Source organism: Alosa alosa, chromosome 20, assembly GCF_017589495.1.
Source record: "Alosa alosa isolate M-15738 ecotype Scorff River chromosome 20, AALO_Geno_1.1, whole genome shotgun sequence".
In the NCBI taxonomy this organism is placed as follows: Eukaryota; Metazoa; Chordata; class Actinopteri; order Clupeiformes; family Clupeidae; genus Alosa; species Alosa alosa.
In genome coordinates, this window is record NC_063208.1 from 28,892,864 (window position 1) to 28,912,972 (window position 20,109).

General features: G+C 40.9%; 1 protein-coding gene across 1 annotated transcript in view; it reads left to right on the forward strand.

Annotated features, from left to right (window-relative positions):
- The window catches only part of slc44a4 (solute carrier family 44 member 4), a 27,147-nt gene continuing 7,038 nt past the window's right edge, over positions 1-20,109 (forward strand). Inside the window, 15 exon segments of the mRNA XM_048229279.1 lie at positions 1-234; positions 10,792-10,840; positions 10,986-11,059; positions 12,578-12,656; positions 12,951-13,050; positions 13,830-13,851; positions 13,854-13,960; positions 14,154-14,214; positions 14,329-14,440; positions 15,488-15,571; positions 16,211-16,323; positions 16,923-17,045; positions 18,331-18,430; positions 19,300-19,392; positions 19,550-19,652. Coding sequence (XP_048085236.1) covers positions 198-234; positions 10,792-10,840; positions 10,986-11,059; positions 12,578-12,656; positions 12,951-13,050; positions 13,830-13,851; positions 13,854-13,960; positions 14,154-14,214; positions 14,329-14,440; positions 15,488-15,571; positions 16,211-16,323; positions 16,923-17,045; positions 18,331-18,430; positions 19,300-19,392; positions 19,550-19,652 — 1,257 coding nt within the window. The 5' untranslated portion in view covers positions 1-197.

The window sequence follows — 20,109 nt, forward strand, 5'->3', positions numbered from 1 at the left end:
ATCACAGAGCAGGTGTCGACATCACAATTGGTAACGAGCGCAGGGAACAAACGAAAAAGATTTGCCGTATTTTCATGCTGAAACCCTGCTACTCAAGTCAGGTTTATTTTATTTCTTGGATCCATGTTGCCCTAAAGACACTTTTAACAGTTTCTACAGCAGAGAGGCGTTTTTAACGGGGAATCGAACAACTTAAGATGGGGAAAGACAAGTCTGAGGACAAATCAGAATATGGTGAGTTATTACCGCTAAGTAGCGGGGCTTAGGCATTCAAGGTGGTTGAGATTGAGCTCCCTTTTCTCTGAGTTTTTAGTCTTAATTTAGGCTACATAATGAATACAGTGAGACTTGATTAGGCTACTAATGTTATGAACATGATATCTTGTCAAAGACATGTAGGCTACTTGACATTGGTATCCTCACTAGGCCAACTACTAGGATTATTTTGAAGATGTTTGATTTTGTGCTCTTTATCGTGTTTTAATAGCGATTCAGCGTTTTGGGTGAATACCCGGGCTTGAGTGAAAACCATCTCTTAGACACCACTCAAGTAGGCCTATCAGGTCCTGTATAAGTATTAGCCTACTTTACCAGAGCAGTATTACCGGTAGTTCTCCTGGCATGGTTTTGTTCGCTTGTTATCTGCATAACAGGGAAATCGAGCAGGATCTATAGTAGCCTAGTGTAGTCAACAAATATTGTCTGAGTGCGCTTAGTCACGTGTGTTGGCTATTTGGTTGACACAGTGACAGAAGAACACAATGTGGTTGGCCTAGGAACAGTCCCTACTTTAAACAGCTGTCTCGCTATCCGGCAAAAGATTCTTTGGACGCCGCCATTGGCCGAATACCGGCGCCCATTGACTTACATCGAACACAAAACGCTATCCGGAAACTAAAAGATTCTTTGGACGCCGCCATTGCAATATGTTAGCTGGATGACACGAATATTAGTTAGCCGAATACCGGCGAACCATTGACTTCATTCATTCCGTCAATAGAACAAACAAATGAATAAACTAGTAAAAACGTCAATTATGTATGCTCAAATATAATATATATAAATATATTTATTTTTTTTTTTTTTTTTTAAAGAAATACTTTTCATAGTAAATTATAGGCTATAAATAATGTATTTTATAGGTGTGTGTCGTGTGGGGGGGTGGAGATTGTGCGGCCCGCCGGCCAATTTTCAAAACCCAATGTGGCCCTTGAGCCAAAAAGTTTGCCCACCCCTGATGTAGAAGCATAGCCTGGCTAGCGCCACCACTTCTCAATGAGACGTGGTCTGGGAACCAAACGTTAATTTTCTCGTATTTGAAAAAAATGCCCAGATCCCACGGATGTCTATCAAATGCGTCTGTGCATAGGTCATCATCGTCTTGCTTTCCCCCTTGTTCTGTGATTGGTCCCCTATCTCAGGCGAAAATTTGCTCCATGGTCTCCAGGCTGCCTTAGCAGCGTGAATCAAATCAAAAGGCAGCATGGGAACACCCAGGCTAGTAGAAGCACCTCCTAGGCTATAATTTGACTTCAGCGACGAGAGAGGAAGAGAGAGAGACACCCGCAAAGTGGTCCATGCGCGCGCGTGTGTGTCTCTGCATCGGGTTCAATTGAAGTCGGAGATGGTCTGTCCAGTCAATAGTCCCGCATTCAGGCCGCTCCATTATTAGATTAATGTTATCAGAGAGCACTGTAACATGTGTGGGAATTTCTCTCATTATGATAGAGTTGTGGGACTTTTATTATTATGCTCAAGACTTAACCAGGGGCGTCACTAGACCTTATTCACTGGGGCACGTGCCTTAGTAAAAGTCTCCAGTGCCCCAGCACAATTCTAGCGCTGCTCTCGCTGGAAACGGCATTCATGAGCGCATCTCTGTGCCTGCTTTAGTCATGACTCGAGCCTGTCACTTACCAGCCAATAAAAAAAAACAAGGGGAAAAAGAAAGGGGCCATAATAGCCGATATTAGAAATAGCACCTCTGTAACTGGGTAAGATTGAACGCAACAACCAATGAAAATTGTTCACCTGATTCTTCCGAGTATTTCGTCCGCTGGAGCTCGTCATATCACTTTGAGCACAAAGTAAGTCGTCCCCTGTTTTAATGTTACAACAAATTCACAACTTGTTTGACAGAAAAAAATGACAAGTTGATCGCTGTTAGAATGTTGCCCACATAATTAGCATCTGTTTTTCAACGATTAGCGTCTTAGCCTACATTTAGCAACAGTTTACCAGCTTGTGCTCTCTCCCTCACACACAGACTCACACCATCCGTAGGCTGCATGCACACATGCGGACAATTAATAATTATTTATACGTATACTGGAGAGAGAGTCCTGTAAAAGTAGCCTATACTGTTTGTGAAGCTGTCCTACTGTAAAACTAAACATAGCCTGATAAACTGTTCAGAGATGGACATCAGACAATTCTTCCTGAACAGAGGCAGAGGGAAAGGAACAGTGAGGAGAGATGAGGAGGACGAGGGAGGTATGATGATTGTCCATATTAAAGGTAACATTTATGCTGGTAATAGCCAGTGCTGTGATTTGATCAATGGTTTAATGGTAAACTTAAATAAGTTTGCTGCATTTGTAAATGTAGCCTATAATACAACCTACACAGAATCAGAGTACACAAAATCAGACTCTGATTCTGTGTAGATTATTAGGCTACATTTGCAAATTATCACCAAAAGTCAGTATGAAGGCTTTAGTAGGCTATTTAAGCTACAACGAACTGCAGTATTGCCAGGATGACTACAGGACCTCAATTTTGACTAAAAATAAGCTACTCTTGTGTATGAAAGCCTAATAAATTCATGCAGTGAGTATTCAGTAGGCCAACTTATGCCTATGTGTTTGGATGTTGCTGGATAGTGGCTGCTACAACAATTGAGGGAGAGAATGCTGGAGGAGGAGGAGGAGGAGGAGGAGGAGAAGAGAGGGGAGAAAGAGCACAGGCTGGGCAGTCCAGTACCAGGCAGGAGAAGGAGAGAGGCAGGCAAGAAATGGATGAGGACATGATGGGGGGCTAGACGTAAAGCCATTAATTCATATTGCGTGCACATTTAAATGTTTTTTTTTTAAATATATATTGGGAGTTGGGGGCCTGTGCCCCAGCAAAGCTCTAGGTCTAGAATCGCCCCTGTTAATAACTTATGCGTAATACCCGCAATCCTGCGCTGAAATTTAGGCCCTGGTTTTAAATGTGCATCTTTTTTTCTCGCGCTCTCTCGGAGGTGGCCAGCCGAGCAATTGTTCTGCTACCAGTTTGTGCCAATATATCGTCCAAAATGCTTGATTGCATTGCATTCTCCACATTTTTAGCTACATTTTCATGTACCACATCAGCATTTTTGTTCAGTGAATCTTTTGTAAATTGCTTCACAATTAGCGCGGGCACTCGTCATCAGCCTTCGGCTTACTATTCACTCCTTCGTCTTCATTAACATTCCCTGTAGAATTCTCAATATTTTTGGCCTCTGTGTCCAGTTACATCTGTCTGTTCTTGGTCTTGGATTTTGTGAAATAAATTTCTAAGTATCACCTGCTTGCTGCAGCTTTGGTCTGCACGTCCTATTAAAACCAGTCTGTGCAGTCTTTTTAAAACGCATCTTTTTCTCTCGTGGGCATTTAATCTGCTGCCGGTTTGTCACTCCACATCGCCCAAAATGCTTGATTGCATTGCATTCTCCACATTTATAGCTACATTTTCATGTACCACATCAACATTTTTGTTCAGTGAATCTTTTGTAAATTACTTTACAATTACTGTCGGGCCTATAGGCCGATCGCCTGGCTTGCGCTTTGGTCACGTCCTTTTAAAACCGTATTTTTCTCTCTCCTGAGCATTTAATCTGCTGCCAGCTTGTGACTCCACATCACCCAAAATGCTTGATTGCATTCTCCACTAGCAATACAAATACAGAACAGGTCGTCGGTTTTACTGAAGTTATTGCTTGTAAACAGTTAGTGCTGCATGTAAACACACTTGTCATGCTACATTTATATGTGTATGTATGTAATGTGTGTGTGTGTATAAATAAATAAATAAATAAATAAATAAATAAATAAATAAATAAATATACACACACACACACACACACACACACACAGAGAGAGGGCAATACAGAAGTTTTTGCTGTATGTAAACACACTTGTCACGCTACATTTCTATGTGCATGTATGTAATGTGTGTGTGTGTATAAATAAATAAATAAATAAATAAATAAATAAATATATATACATACACACACACACACACACATTACATATACATATAAATGTAGTGTGACGAGTGTGTCTACATGCAGCACTAACTGTTTACAAGCAATAACTTCAGTTCAGTAAAACCGACGACCTGTTCTGTATTGCTCTCTCTCTCTGCTCTCTGTGTGTGTGTATATATGTGTGTGTGTGTATATTTTTTTTTATATATATATATATATATATACACACACACACACACACACACACACACAGAGAGAGAGGGCAATAAAGAAGTTAGTGCTGTATGTAAACACACTTGTCACGCTACATTTATATACAAGGTACAAGGTACAAGGAGGTACAAGGAAGTTTATTGTCACATGCATATAGTTACTGGAAGTAAGAAATGCAGTGAAATTATGTCTGGTGTCAGTGTATGTGTATGTATGTAATGTGTGTATATATATATATATAGGTAACACTTTATTTTAATGTGTCGCTGTTACAGTGTACCTATCTAATTAGGTACAGTGGTATGGACCCTTTCAAGAGAGTTCCATTATCAGCATCATAGTTGGCCCCACAAGACTTCCTTTTTAACATTCCATATGTTATCTTAATGCAGAGGAAGTAGATTGGGGCCCTAATAGAACGTTCAAGCATTGTTTTTGTTTTTATTGTTGAAAGGGTCTATAACCTGTGTAACAACATATACTATCAGGTACTATCATTGTACTTGCATTATGTATTTGTGGGTACCTACATATAAGCTTAGTTGTTACATTGTAATACTGAGTGCTTTTACAAAACTTTGCCAATTTGCCTACATTTTCATCAGAGGCAAAGAGCTGACCTGAGACCTGCTGGATGGGGTAAATGTGGTGATGATGGATTTGATATACAAGCCATTCTTAGGACTGAGCTGCCAGTCTCTCTTAACAGGTCCTGCATCATATCTACAAATATCTGTTCTGCTCTGCACAAACATAAGCAGGGTCTGATTTAGCGTGGCAGAATGCTGAATGACAATAACATGGTTCCCTGCAGTGTTTGGTGGATTCCCATTGATGTTTGTGCGTTCTGTTTGACTGTACATTTTATGTGTGGCATCTCATTCCTCAGTTGTCTAACATGTTTTCTGACGGCCACTGATTGCATTAGCAGCTGAAAAACCAACTTGTAACAAGGTCCCAATTGTGGATACACCCATTAACAGTCCTTGCCACCAATGACATCCGGATCAACTACAAACTTTTGATTGATTTTCAGTGTAATATGTTCAGCTCTCTCCCCCATCTTAATAAGTCAACATTATATGATATGACCCTATTTTTACATTATAGCCTACATATGTTATATCCTAACCCTTATCTATAGGTGACTGATGAGATTCATGTTAGCATATATTCATTGGCGACACAATTAATATTGGAGCTATTTCACTGTCGCAGACCCAGACGTGCTTGGTAGCCTAGGCCAGCGGTCCCCAACCACCGGGCCGCGGCCGAGACATTCCTAACCGGGACCCTACGACAAGAGTTTAAAAAAAATGCATGCAAACTAAATTAAATTTAATTCGCAATAATGTCACGTTTTTACATGGCATAGGCCTATATGCAGTTGTTTGATTGCACGCATGTTTGCATTTTGCAAGGTCTATTTTCTTACGTCTGTCTGTCCCGCCTTCAACACTTTTACATATTGCCTTCAGCGCTGCGCACTGCGCAGCCTCAGGTCAGCTCACTTCACCTTCTTAGCGAGCGAACGGTAGTGTCACACGAAGTTAGCTAAACTGCTAGAATTAGCAACAAAAAGCTATCTTTAGCAGGTCATTGGCCAGAGTGTTTGAGTTGCGAGAGCCGCTGCAGAGATTTCTTACAGAAAAAGTCACATGAAAAAAAAACCAATGAGTGGGTCCGCAACCCATTTGTCAATATCCCGAATAGTCCTAACTTGTCAGCGCAGGAGGAAGAGCAGTTGATCGAAATTGCAAATGACGGTGGTCTTAAGAGTGTGTATAAGGAAACCTCTCTGGCGGGTTTTTGGATCAAAACCAAAGCAGAATATCCCGAGATAACGTTGCTACCATTTCCCACCACGTATCTATGCGAATGACTGCAACTAAACTAAGACCAAATTGCGCAATCGACTGGACATTTCAAACACACTGAGGGTGTCACTGTCTTCCATCACCCCCAGATGGAACCTTCTTGTTGCAGGGAAACAAGCACAGGGCTCCCACTGATTATATTCGTAATGCACGTTTAGTTCCCATGTTTTGTTCCCATATTTTGTTAAGCATGTTTACACTTATATATGTAGCTTCAAGTGGTTCAATATTCATAGTTCATATTGTTCAAATTTCACTTCTTCAAGTTCACGTTTTTCACATGTTTAAGAGATCGTTACCTTCACTGTTCATACATAAAGAGCTAGTTATTTTCAAGTAATGCATGCACAACAATATGGAACATATAACCCCGCCCCCCCCCGCCGGTCCGTGAAAAAAAAAAATAGGTAACAAACCGGTCCATGGTACATAAAATGTTGGGGACCCCTGGCCTAGGCTACGTAGTCATAGGCCAACATGAGACTTAGGCCCCCGTGCCGTCATGACTTAGGTTAGCCTATGTTCTTACTCTTGTTATTATCTGTAGGACATATTGTCTGTGGAATTGTAGGCTAGGCCTATATTTGATTTTCAGTAAGCTTATATATCAACGATAAAGCTTTTTTACTTTTTTGGTGTAATTATTTAGTTTTTTTTTTTTATCTATGTAGGGTATTTCTTTAATGTTACATTATTATTTTGTTAATACATGGAATAAATCACCACAAACATACGCGACTGTAGCCTATGGGTTTCTTCTGTAGCCTAGCCGGCTTGCGCAGCGTGGCTAACAACGCCCCTAAAACAAGTGTAACCGTCGGCTCCTCGAGGCTTATTACTTAAACGAAGTTACAGCAGCTATTAGGCCCGAGGTGCAGTGAAATGGCGTCATCTGGTGGTCATACAATTCACCCGCTATTAGACCCGAAGTGCAGGAGAAGTGGATATTCAACCACGCCATCCTTCAGGTCGCAGCGACACGTAGGTGTACTTTATGTGCTGTGTCATGCTGCTATCTAGTGGTTGTGGAATATTTAACACCCATTATAGTTCTGGGAATAGATGTGCCCTCGAATAAATGTTTGGATAATCCATCTGATAAATTGTGTTTTTCTTTTTATACTTCGTACCTTTATAAATTGAAGTTTATCATTAAGGTACCTTTTTCAATGTCATTACTCTGACATTCGACATTTAGTCGACCATAAATTTGGGCAATGGGCACATGGTTAGGGGTTGACAATTTGCATAAGATTTCTCCACATGATCCAAATTCTGTGATTTTTGTTGAATAAATGTTGTACAATTATGTAGTTTCGTATCAAAGTGGAATGGTTGTTTTCATAAGTCAGCGGCGTTAGTTTGAGCACATAATTGACGTTTTGTTTACATGTGTTCAATGTAAGTCAATGGAAGCCGGAAATCCATAAATAGCGGCGTCCAAAGAATCTTTTGCCGGATAGCGAGACAGAGGTCTACTTTAAGGCAGAAAGCTATGCGGTGGCGTAAAAATAGTGCAAGTTGCTCTACATAAAGTCACAACGCAAATATATTGTTTGTTTATGTCTTTTCACAAGTTATCAGAGTTTAATCAGAATCCTGAGAAAGCTGTTTGTGTGTTTGGAGGGTATGTTTGTGAGGCCTGCTGCTGTTGGGGTGATGTAAAAAATGAGTAGTGTGAATCTTTACCAAAAATAATGGTCAGGTGTTTGGAAGACAAACCCCCCAAAGCCATCTTTTGAGACATTGAGAAATGAAACATAATGAAAGTACTACAACACCCATTAACAGGCAAAATATTCCAGGAGAATGTGAGCATTAAGGCTCATGATGGACTTAAAGACAAATATAATTTCGTGTAGGCCTAAATATAAATATAACATGAATGTGAAACAAGACAGCTCTGGATGTAGGCCTACACTGCTGCTTGTGTCTCAGAGCTTGCATGTGTTTGTGTATGTCTATTTGTGGGAAGTCGGGTATAGGTAAATATGTTGACTTTTGTAACATTGAAGTTGTGAATTGTTTCCTGAAGCTTGCTTGCTCATGCAAATTAGCTGATGTAGATTCTCTCTCTAGCTGTGTGTTCACACTCTAAAACACAAACACACAGAGGTAACAGATACTGTCTTCATGAGGTCATGGATAATGGTGAACTTTAAATGTCATTGTACAACTGCAAATTCACCAGTTGTTATCAACCTTGTCGTCAATAAATAGTCAACCTTGTAAACTTCTTAACAGCCTCTGAGGACCCAAAAGGCAGATCAAATGGGCCATAACTTAGTCTAGGTTCAAAGTTTTGTGCGATATTCTATTTGTAAGCCATAAAAAGGCCTGAACATGTCAAGGTAATTTTTTTCCACATTTGTTGAGATTATTCTAACAAACAAGCACCTGTGCAGCATTGAAATGTGATCCCTGACTGGACTTCACTCACAGGTGGAGAAACCGGTTTCACAGAGGGAGACTCAAATGTAGCATCCACTTTGCCAGCATGTTCCCTCAATACTTTACAACCACATCAGCCATCTGTCTAAAAATCTGTCCTTACACTTTGTCTGTGAAAATAACATAAAGATTGAAATGTTTGAGCAAGGCTGTGTCTGCTTGACACAGCTAGTTTGGAAGGGGGAAGGGTTTTTGGTTGAAAGTAATGCCAGAGAGATGACCATCCACTTGCAGGGGCAATGTATAAGGATATCAAAGGAGAGACTGGGCAGAAATGTTCAAAAATCCTTAGCGCTCAACACCTTAGTGTATGATCAACTGGGTGCTAAATCCTCGAGCATCAATATAAACTTTAGCAATAAAGGATGGCACTCCCAGATCTTTTTTAATTGCCCCACAGTCGTTTCGGCCAAGACACTCTTCTTCAATTGCCATAATCACGCTATCCTTTATTCATAAAGTTCACAGACCTGAAATGATGTCAGTATTTTTTTCTCCACTAGCAATAACGGCTCTAGAGTTCTGTAAGTGTTGATAAACTTATTTTCTGTTTACTCTAGGACTAGTCAGTGCAAGTGTTCATCTGCGGATCAGCTGCGTGCGAAATCTGCAACTTTACATCTCCATATGGTTACCCCATCCCAAAGCTCTGCAGGCCTGGCTTAGTGTATGGTGTGAGGAACAACTGTGTAGCCTATGGGAAATGCAGAATAGAATACATAGAGTAGAATAGAATAATGAGTAGAAATACAGGAACACAATGCAGGTTTAAGGTGAAACAGGAAAGATGCTTACACATGCAGTAGTGAAACAAGGACAAGAACCAATTTTCAATTCAAATTGCTCCCATTTTCTCTCTCTCTCTCTCTCTCTCTCTCCTCTCTCTCTCTCTCTCTCTCTCCCACCCATCCCCACTCCCATCCTAGTTCCTGTCACAATTCACCCTTTGCTAAGCCACACCCAAAAACCGCCACAGGCCAATCGTGGCTTAGCAACCCGTCACTAGGCACGGGAGGTCTGTCAAGCTTTTCGAGTTTTGCCATGTTAACCTGTGGAGACTGAAGACCTGTGGGTCATGAAGGGAACTTATTTGGATGTGTGGTGCCCTAACCCACGTAAAGACACAGTGAAATAACATGTTACACTATAGAAACATGATATAATTGGGAACACATATTGTTCTAACTGTAAAAAATGGCATATTGCATGATATTTCCATAACCGCGAGATACACGCTTCACGATAACGGCAAGAAGTTGTTAACAGACGTTCGCCAAGATGTATAGCCCATCAGCAATCTATTTAAAATAACACCTGTTTGAAGTATCATTCATGATATGTTGTGGGAAGTACATAGTTTCTTTCGTCCCCCATGCCTGTTCCATTCATTCTGGCCAGGAGAGTCGAATGAAACAAAATGCACATTCAACTTTTTGCTTAAATAACTCATGAACGGTTTTGTTCAGAGATGAAATTCCCACTGTATTTGCCAGAGGACAGATGTAGGTTGCTAGTGACAAAATATTAGCTTTCAGTGTGGTACGATGTCTTTGTAAATTACATTTCATTGAAAAGTCCCGGTCCTCCCCCTATGTAATAGACGTGCAGGGTGCTAAAGCTTGGACTTAGCGAAGGGTGAATTGAATTCCTCAGTATTTCGTGTTCTAGTTCAAGGTCCAGGTCACTTACTTATGGCCGAGGTTGCTGTCTGTGTTTCCTTGAAACAGTGTTACTTATTACCATACCACTACATACGAACAAACCCATTTCAGCTGCCAAGCAACAATAAACCCACCCTGAAAATAAACACCTGTCAACCCACTATTTCCTATGTCATCATGCCTCCTAGCTGGAAAAGTGTCTGCCGACATGTAGGCTATTTCCATTTCTGTTATTGTTTTCAAATAGACTGTATATATATTTACAGATCTTTAATACCACATAATAAATCAACAGAGATATTCTTTAAGCTGTTAGAAACCAAGGGTCTGATAAGTTTTTCCTTCTTTGTTTCAGGGGATCCAGCACAGTATGACCCAACATTCAATGGACCTATTCATAACAGGTGTGTGTGTTGTGTGTTGTGTGTCGTGCATGATGACCTAACAACAAAGTACATTTTACAAAATGTAATGCGTTATAATTAATACTAGAATGTTATCAGAATGAAGTAGCTTCATGTTTAAGGTGTTTTATGTTACTACTCTCAGGAGCTGTACAGACATCATCTGCTGTGTCCTCTTCATGCTGGTCATCGCTGGTTACGCAGTAGTGGGCATTTTGGGTAATGGAGCTTTTCTATGACATTAGTCTCCCCACTTGTCCTCCGTTTGTCCATTTCTCGGTTCTCTCTGTCCTCTATCCATTTCTCTCCCCTCTATCTCGCTCCCTTCTTACTTTCCTCTGTTCACTGTGGGTGTGTTCCCCGTCTGCACTGTTGACATCAGTGTCACAGCCCTCTTTATCTCCCCCTGCCTGTCAATCTCTCTTTACGACTGTGTGCGTATTCAGAAAAATGCAGCAGCCAAATGCCCTGGCCATGCTTCTCTATGTAAATGCAGCATTAGCGATGGAACGGTGAGTCCTCTGCCATCATTCAAAACAAACCACACTGTGATGTAAGAGTAGTGCAGCCCTGGCGCCTTCCTTCTGAAATGCTCATCCAAATCAGAGGATGCTACTCCAATTAGATGCATTAGGAGCACGGTTGGCGTGTGGTCATTAGACGCTTGGGCTGGTGTGGCACTATGAGTGTAATGCTAAAAAGGTCATGGCTTGACGCTGGGAGTGAATGGCGAATGGTGGCAGCAGTGTTTTATTAGCCAGCTATGTGTAGCTATTCAAATTCAATGCATGTAATAGACCCCAAACCCTTGTGAGCACAACTGGTAGACCACTATAATACCACAACAGCAGAACGCAGGACCAAGGGCTGGTCCTGCGTCCAATTGTGACCAATATAGCCTACACATAAGAATACATTCAAGACATTGGCAAGACATTATTGTGATGTTTTTTATTATTATTATTATTATTATTGTTGTGAACATTTTTAAAAGGATTTTAATCATATTCTAAAGTTTTCACATTTTGTAGTGAAAGACTAAACTCTGGAGTGGAGCATAATGCTTTTAAATCCAATGTGGTTACAGTGTGGCTTCATTTCTGATCAATTCACTTTCACTTGGCTTATGTGCTGGTCAGTGTAAGCTGAATTCTGCACCCTTTTTGTATGTAGAACAACAAGCATAATTCTGTGAAGCAGGATGGGGAAAGTAATATTGTGTAAAAGATTGTGTTGTTGAGGAAATAACTAACAATATCCCCCTTTGAATCATGTTTACTGTAGATATGCCTTTGAACATTCACTGCAAGTCAAGTAGAGGTCAGTGAAAGGATAATGCAGAAATCCTAGTTTGAGATCTAAAACTGGAGTGAACCTGTAGGCAAGTGTCTTGACGTCATACAAGACCTTATTCTGATACCAGGAACACATACAATTTAGAGTAATATTCAACCATCTTCTATTCATCAGTGACAGAAGCGTGACCGGTCTAACTACTTCCTCCTAATGTACTAGTGAATAACATCAGTATATGACTAAGCAAAACATCTTAGTCACATATTAAAAGTCCAGTTTCAGGTTCAGCCCCTTAGTGGTTGAGGAAGAGATGAGGCCTCTTTTGAGATGTGTGCCATTTCAGCTATAGAATGACTGCTGTGGCATGTGTCTGTTTTGTAATAATGACTACACACACTAAATAGTCCTTGTATGCCTTTCCCCTCCCACCCCTTCATTTAGCTTGGCTGTATGGAGACCCCAGGCATGTTCTGTACCCGAGAAACTCTACTGGGATGTTCTGTGGCATTGGACAGAATGAGTGAGGCCCTTTTAATCTCTTTATACAATACTATAATCATGGGTTGTGCTGAACCATGGTATGCATGAACTGGCCTTTGTGTGTGTGAAATTGGTTCTGAAACCAAGCATATCAGTGAATGTCTGTATTTGTGTATTTTTTTTTTTTTTTTTTTTTTTCATTTTGTATTATCAAGACCAAGTAGTTCATGCTCTTGTAGTAATCTAGACTAAGTATTTGATTAGGAGTAGCCTCATGTTCCAGGATGTACTGACTCACTGCCCCTCCCTGACCCTGCCTTTCCTCCGCCACCAGAGGGAAGCCCAACGTCTTTTACTTTGACCTCCTCAAGTGTGCCACAGGAACAAACCTAATGGCAGCTGCCCTCAATGGCCTTCAGTGTCCCACTACACAGGTACAGTCTCCACACAGAGCCACACGCATGTCCTACCAAGATGGCTATCCATCCAGTGCAACTGTGTGACTACTATTTTTTTTTAAGTTAAAGGGAAAGTCTTGCTCAGAACTACTCTGATTAACAATGAAATGGCTGTTGACACTTTCTCGCTGTATCCAGTCGTTGCTGATGGAGCAACAGTGTGTTTATCAGCGTCGAAACGTTAGTCACTAGCACCATTAAAGCTTGTTCAAATTATTTGTGTGCTCTGGTCCTTCCGAAGTGGCCCAGGACCTGCTGCTACTCTGATTAATGTTGTTAACATCCCCAACGACAGTTTACACCCGTCATCATTTAAGAATAGACCCTAGGGTGTTGTTAGACTGAACTTTTCCTTTAATAAAAGCCACAATGTCAACTAACCACATTTGTGCTGAAGTGTCCTCAGGGCAATAGGCTATTGTTGAGTCAAGACGGAAGGCTTAGTGTTCAGGAGATGGGGGAACTTTTTGAGCTTTATTGTTTAGCAATCACATGACCACATGACCGAAGCCTAAAGTTCTCAACAGATAAAAATGTGTTGCCTAATATCCATAGTCTAACATTGACCGGCAACATTTCTCAAAAAGTGGTCCTGTGTGTGTGTGAGCACTATTTAACCCTGGTGCTGGATCGGATAGTAATAGGTGTGTGGTGTGTGTGTTTGTGTGTGTGTGTCTCTGTCTGTCTGTCTGTCTGTCTGTCTGTCTGTCTGTCTGTGTGTCTGTCTTATGTTTTGGATATCTTATGTTTTGGAGGTTTGTGTTGCCAAGTGTCCCAAAAATTCTGGGCTCTTTCACTAGAAGCCTACCTCCCAGGTGCACAAGCAAAGAATTTTTTTCAGCAAGAGCTTTGTGTCCCATCATTTGACCTGGCCACTACCACTCTGGTGAGTTATAAACTGCAGAAATACCACTTGAATTTTAATGTCAGTTAGAATTTTCAATGTGAGAATGTTTAGGGATGGCAGTTCTAGTCACCTCTAGCTGTCCTTACCACCTCCTTTTCCACTATATGGAAATCTTTGTGCATAATGGCAGCAGGCCTAATCAAGCTCAGTAACGCTCATCTCTGTCTCTTAGACAGTGGCGGAGATTAAGGACAGAGAGTTGTGTCCATTCTTCTATACCCCTACATCCCCAGGTGAGCTGCTTTGTATAGGGCTGTGTTCACTTGGCCAGTGTTCCATTGTCATAAGTATGCTCTTGTTGTAACTTGTATTACTTGTTGATCAGGTTTCCCTGTGGTTTTCTCCAGTTTTAGGAAGGTGTTTGCCTTCTCTTGGGTCACTCAACATAATTCCCACCAACTTCAGCATCCCTGGGATGACCATTAATGACACAGTGAACACCCTCAAGCAGGGATCTGGGTACAGCAGATTTACTTTCACTGTAATGCTTACTTTGATGGATGATGGTATTATACCTCTTATCCCCAAACACACATACACACACACACACTTGGAGAGTTTTGTTGATGTATAAATGCTTTCTCCTTTCTCCTGCCACCAGTGATGGGCCCCTGAATGAGTGAGTGACTCCGTAGTGTAGTCGTGTCCATGCTTCCAGTGGAACCCCCTCCATAGATAGTGCTTCTATTAGCATGTTTGTTGCTCACTGTCACTGTGTAGTTTGCTGTAGCTTCTCCACTGTGTGATTTTGCCATAGCAGCACAGAGCCAAGTAGTGTGTTGTGTTTTCCTGTCAAACCAGCTGTTGTTAGTTAATGTGTAGGTGCTTGCAGGGTTGGGGATTTCTCCTAAAGCTCCAGTGTCTCGATCACTAGTATAGTAGTAGAGAGTGCATCATTTACAATTCTCTTTGTTCCCTATTAGAAATGCTCATGTTCATGACTGGTCTAAAATGCGCTTGCCTTGTGTAATGCCTGTGTTTAGATTTCTGAAATGCTTGTGCTTAAGTATAAATAAGTAGCATATGTGAGCGTAAAAAATATGCATCACCTATCAGTGCTCTCTGCACTGCTATGCTACTTCTGCTGTTACTCGACTGGTGGGTCATTGGTTTTTATGCACTTAGGACCTGACCAGCCAGACAATGATAATTGTATGCAGAAAGTGGCATTTATATGTAATGCCAGTGACTGTTATGAGCTTATGCACTAAATGGCTGAAAAATCATTGTCTACTGCTGAGAACTAGGCTAATTGGGGCAATAAAGATAGTCACCATGCTCTAAACTATATAACCAAATGGTGTTGATCTCTTTTGGATATGAAAGGTTCTCAGGCATGTACTGCATTTCCTACCGATTCTTTGAATACTGGTGTGAGAAATAAGAGCCATGAAGAAATATGAGCATTTCAATTGTAGGTGTGTGTTGTGGATGCTACTTATAGATTTATTAAGCTCACATCTGTTAATTGCAGCTTTGATCCCTTTTCTTTTCACTCCCTTTTAGTGACGTCGTGTCTAGCTTTAACGCCAAGGAAGTTGGTGTCCGCATCTTTGAGGACTTTGCGTCGTCATGGCAATGGATCCTCCTGTGAGTGAGTTCTCTTGTGACAGAAGGCTTGTGTCAGAGCCGCATATATTGTGTAGCTGCACAGCTCCCTCTGGTGGTTGTTGAACATCATGATTTATATTTATGGTTATGGTTTGGCTGACGTTTTTGTCTAACAATATAATAGTTAAAATTAACAGTGAACAGTTTTTTGTTGTTATTTTTAATGGTAAGACTCACAAGTTTAACAATAATACACAATAATGTCAATGCAATATCAATGATCAATAGCTTGATGAAAATAAACTATAATATACAAATTTGACCAAATATTTTGTACTCAAGACTTTCCATTACCAAAACAAAATACTTATAACAAAATATATTTGAGGTTGCAAAATCAAATCAAATATATTACAAATTGTTGAACCACAACATATATTGGGTTAGTTTTGTTTCTCCCATAATGTGATTGTGTCACTCCGAGAGACATGAGGAAGAAAGATAAAATAATCCTTTGCTTCTGGTCAAGTCAAGCATTTTTGTCTGTGTGTTTCCTGTTCCTGATCAGGATAACCCTGAATATGAGATGCAAACATTAGTGAGCACCCCTGGCAGACAGCCAATGGCACTACTCTGTGAATTCACTTTTTGACCTGGCTCCTTCTCTCATGTCAATAGGGGGTTATTCATAGCCATGCTGGTCAGCCTGATCTTCCTCCTGCTCCTGCGCTTCTTGGCTCCCATAATAATCTGGGGGCTCATCATTGGACTTCTGGGTGTTGGCGCCTTTGGTAAGAAGAGTTAACTTACAGAATGTATAAGTACGTCATCTTTACAAGGAAGCAAGTCATTCAGAATCACATACCAGCATTCATACAGGATCAGTATGACAGCTGAAACATGTCCAATGAGTTAAACATTTACCAAGGTTAATTGGTTGAATATGGTAGTGCAGTTGACACAGCACTGAGCAAATAGTGATACAGAGTCTGTAGTAGTGCAGACAAGCCAGCCCACAAAGTACTTGACTGACAAGAAAAGCATTTTACTAAGGTCAGAGTGTGGTTGGATTCCAGATGTCAATTTGAGATACAAGCATGAACGGCAACATATAGCTTGCGCAAGGCCAAACTAACAACCTCTCTTTTTAAAAGCTTCCCTCTTACTAAGCTTGATAAGAGAACCATTGCACATTTAATTTTGAATTACCAGTCAACTGACTTTGAGTTCTTGTTTTGTTGCATTTTATTGGTTTGGAAATGTCAAACCCAGTTCTAAACATTCCCACTCACATCCCACGGCCCAAGGATGTGTAATTCATATGTGGTGTCTAGACTCTTGACAACTTGGGTTTTGGACCGCAGAAAGAAACGTTTTTTTTCCCCTACAGGTATTTGGTATTGCTGGAGAGAGTATGATGGACTGAAGAACAGTCAAGCCACCTTTCAGGACATTGGCTTCACCACAGATGTTCAAGTCTACCTACAAGTCAGAGACACTTGGCTGGCATTTTGTGAGTTTGCCACTTTAATGCACTGCCTTTGAGTTGCAAACATGAAGAGTTGATTAAAATAAGTCAGTGAAAACATAATTTCAGATATACACAGGAGAGCTGTTCAATTCCTTGTGCTGTAGGAAGGATCTCCTGCCAATCAACAACCAAGCCAATGCACAGCTGGCTGACAGCAGTTGCAAATGTGCCGTGGCTGACTCTGCTATAAAGCCTCTAGCTCTTTACTGCTGTAGTGTGTGCCTGCTATAAAGCCTCTAGCTCTTCACTGCTGTTGTGTGTGCCTGCCAGCCACATTCCCAGTACCAGTTCTACATACTTTGACTTCTTGCTTTTAAAGGTTTCCTCCATCACACCATCAGAGGGAATAGTTAGAGGATGCGTAAACGCGCTCACTCTCTGAATACAATACCATGTCTGGTCTCAAGGCAGTCACAACAATATACTGTGGAACTTGCAGTTGCCTTCTGGCATCCTCCAGGTGTTCCCAATCCTGTATTGCTTGTAGGGTATTGGGCCCGATGGCCAGGTGTTCCCAATCCTGTACTGCTTGTACGGTATTGGGCCCGATGGGCAGGTGTTCCCAATCCTGTACTGCTTGTAGGGTATTGGGCCCGATGGCCACTTTTCAAATGAAATCCTACTGCCTCGGTCATTTGACAGGAAAGAGTTAACCTCGGCTGTCTTGCTCTCAAGCAAACACGCCAGGGACTTTAAAACCTGATTGTCTCTCGGTGTACCGACACTGGATCAGGCAAGTTTTATGACCTGACAGAATATGCTTTTATATGTCTATACATAGTCTCTGCCTTCACCAACCCATTGACTGAGGTTCTGAATGTAATGCAGTTAGCATCCATGGCCCAAAGCTCTCTCAGCTGATCTCCCTCTTCTGAACACCATGCCAGTTCATCCATTGTCCTTGTTTCACTTGAGATACTGTTGTTGAACGTCTAGATTGTATAAAATGTATACTTTTACATTTATTAAATTTCCCCCCAAAATATATTATTATGTGGTATTATAGTGTGTGTGTGTGTGTGTGTGTGTTTATATATATATATATATATTAAGAGACCAATTTTTCTGATGTCGTCCTATGGTTTCTCAAATGAGTTGACGGTCATATTCAAAATTAAGAGACCACTGCCAATTTGAATATGACAATCAACTCATTCCAATGTCACTCAGCAACTGTAGGATGACATCAGAAAAATGTACAGTGGTCTCTTATTTTTTTTTCCAGAGCTACTCACACACACTCTCTTTCTCTCTGTGTATGTTTCAGTGATCATCCTGAGTGTAATTGAGGGGATAATTCTTCTGACTCTCATCTTCCTACGGACTCGGATCTTCATTGCCATTGCCTTAATCAAGGAGTCCAGCAAGTAAGAGGGCACTACCAGAACCCTGATCTCATGTCTGATATACACTATTCCACTACAGTCAGGGATGTAGTGGAGGCTAAACGCAAGTAAACACAGTTTATCCACCTCTGAAATTTCCGAAATAGAGTTTATCCACCCCTCAAAAAAGTTTATTTACCAATTGCAACTTTTAACATAAAAAAAATCACACTGTATTATTCACATTCACAATATGTACACAACACAATATCAACACTCTAGGAACCATTTAATACCACTGGCATTGTTATAAACATTGGACAGTAACCTCCATCATCAAACATGTTCTGAATGTCTTTTTAAAAAAATCTGATACCGCATGGCGCGCAGTCACTGAGATCACAGAATTCATAGTTTACCCACCTCTTATTTTACCACTACACCCCTGACTACATTTAAGAATAACTATAAAAGGGTTAGAAATATTGTAAGGAATATGCAGTCTTTGTTGTGGGTAGATGTTTATAGTGAATTCTTATTGTTATAATAGAGTAACAAAACACTAGATTTGGACTTAGTGTGAGGTGGTGGTGAGTGCACCAGGAGCATTGTTTTGCTCATGTCCTCAGGGGCTCCATAGTATTTAGTCTTAGGGGTTTTGCATTTTGTAATTTTATCACTGAGTCATTATATAGGGCTAAAGAGTTTGTGCAGTGTCTGTGGATATTAGCTAGTAAATCTTAAAATACAGATGTGATGAAGAGACAAGTTTGGTTTTCTTTTTCTTTCCATGTAAACAACTTTCAACAACAACAACGTTTGTTGGGCTCGGTCCATCATCTGTTCTATGTATGGCGTGTGTTTCAGCTGTTCCACTGACGCATGCTTCTACCTGTGCTTTGGCATTTCAGGGCTGTGGGCTACATGATGTCTACACTCTTCTTCCCCATCTTCACATTCATCCTGCTCGTGGTGTGTGTGTCATACTGGGGCATCACGGCTTTGTATCCACTTCAGATACTGTGTGTGTTATAATGGATTTCTCTGTTTATTTTGGAGGTGTGTGTGTTTGAATGTTTCTATGTCTGTACCACTGTGGATTAGAATGTCCATCACTATTAGAAGACTTAGGTGGTTATTTCACTTGACTGACGTGTTCAGATATCTGGCCACCTCTGGCGGTCCGGTGTACAATGTAGTGGCCCTCAACTCCACTGAAGCTGACTGCAAAAATGTGAATGGAAATGACTCCTGTGACCCTTTGGTGAGTGACCGGGTGAAGCTCTTCACCTGACCTGGCTGACACAGTTTTAACTCCAGTGAAGCCAATTTTAACAACATGGAATGCTCATGATAACATTTGTCATTTATTGTTTTGCAAAACAACATGGTAGTGATAACTTTGTCATATTGTTGCAAGAGTAGACGTGGTGACCGCTGATTGAGATTTTAGTTGTGGAGGAACTGTGATGAAACCCTATGCATAAAATGTCTGCCGATCTGTTCCTACCTCTTCACAGTACTTCATCATAAGGTTTCTGATTGGCTTATAAATGTCAAACTCAGTCAAAATTGTTCACACCCACATTCCACCTGACCTTCTCAAGACAAGTAATGTATTAACTACCATCGTTAAACCTGTTTTAGGTACAAGGCTTTGAATAGTACACTGTCTGAAATATGCTTGTGCTCTTTTGGACTGAGGCATACTCCACATGGCA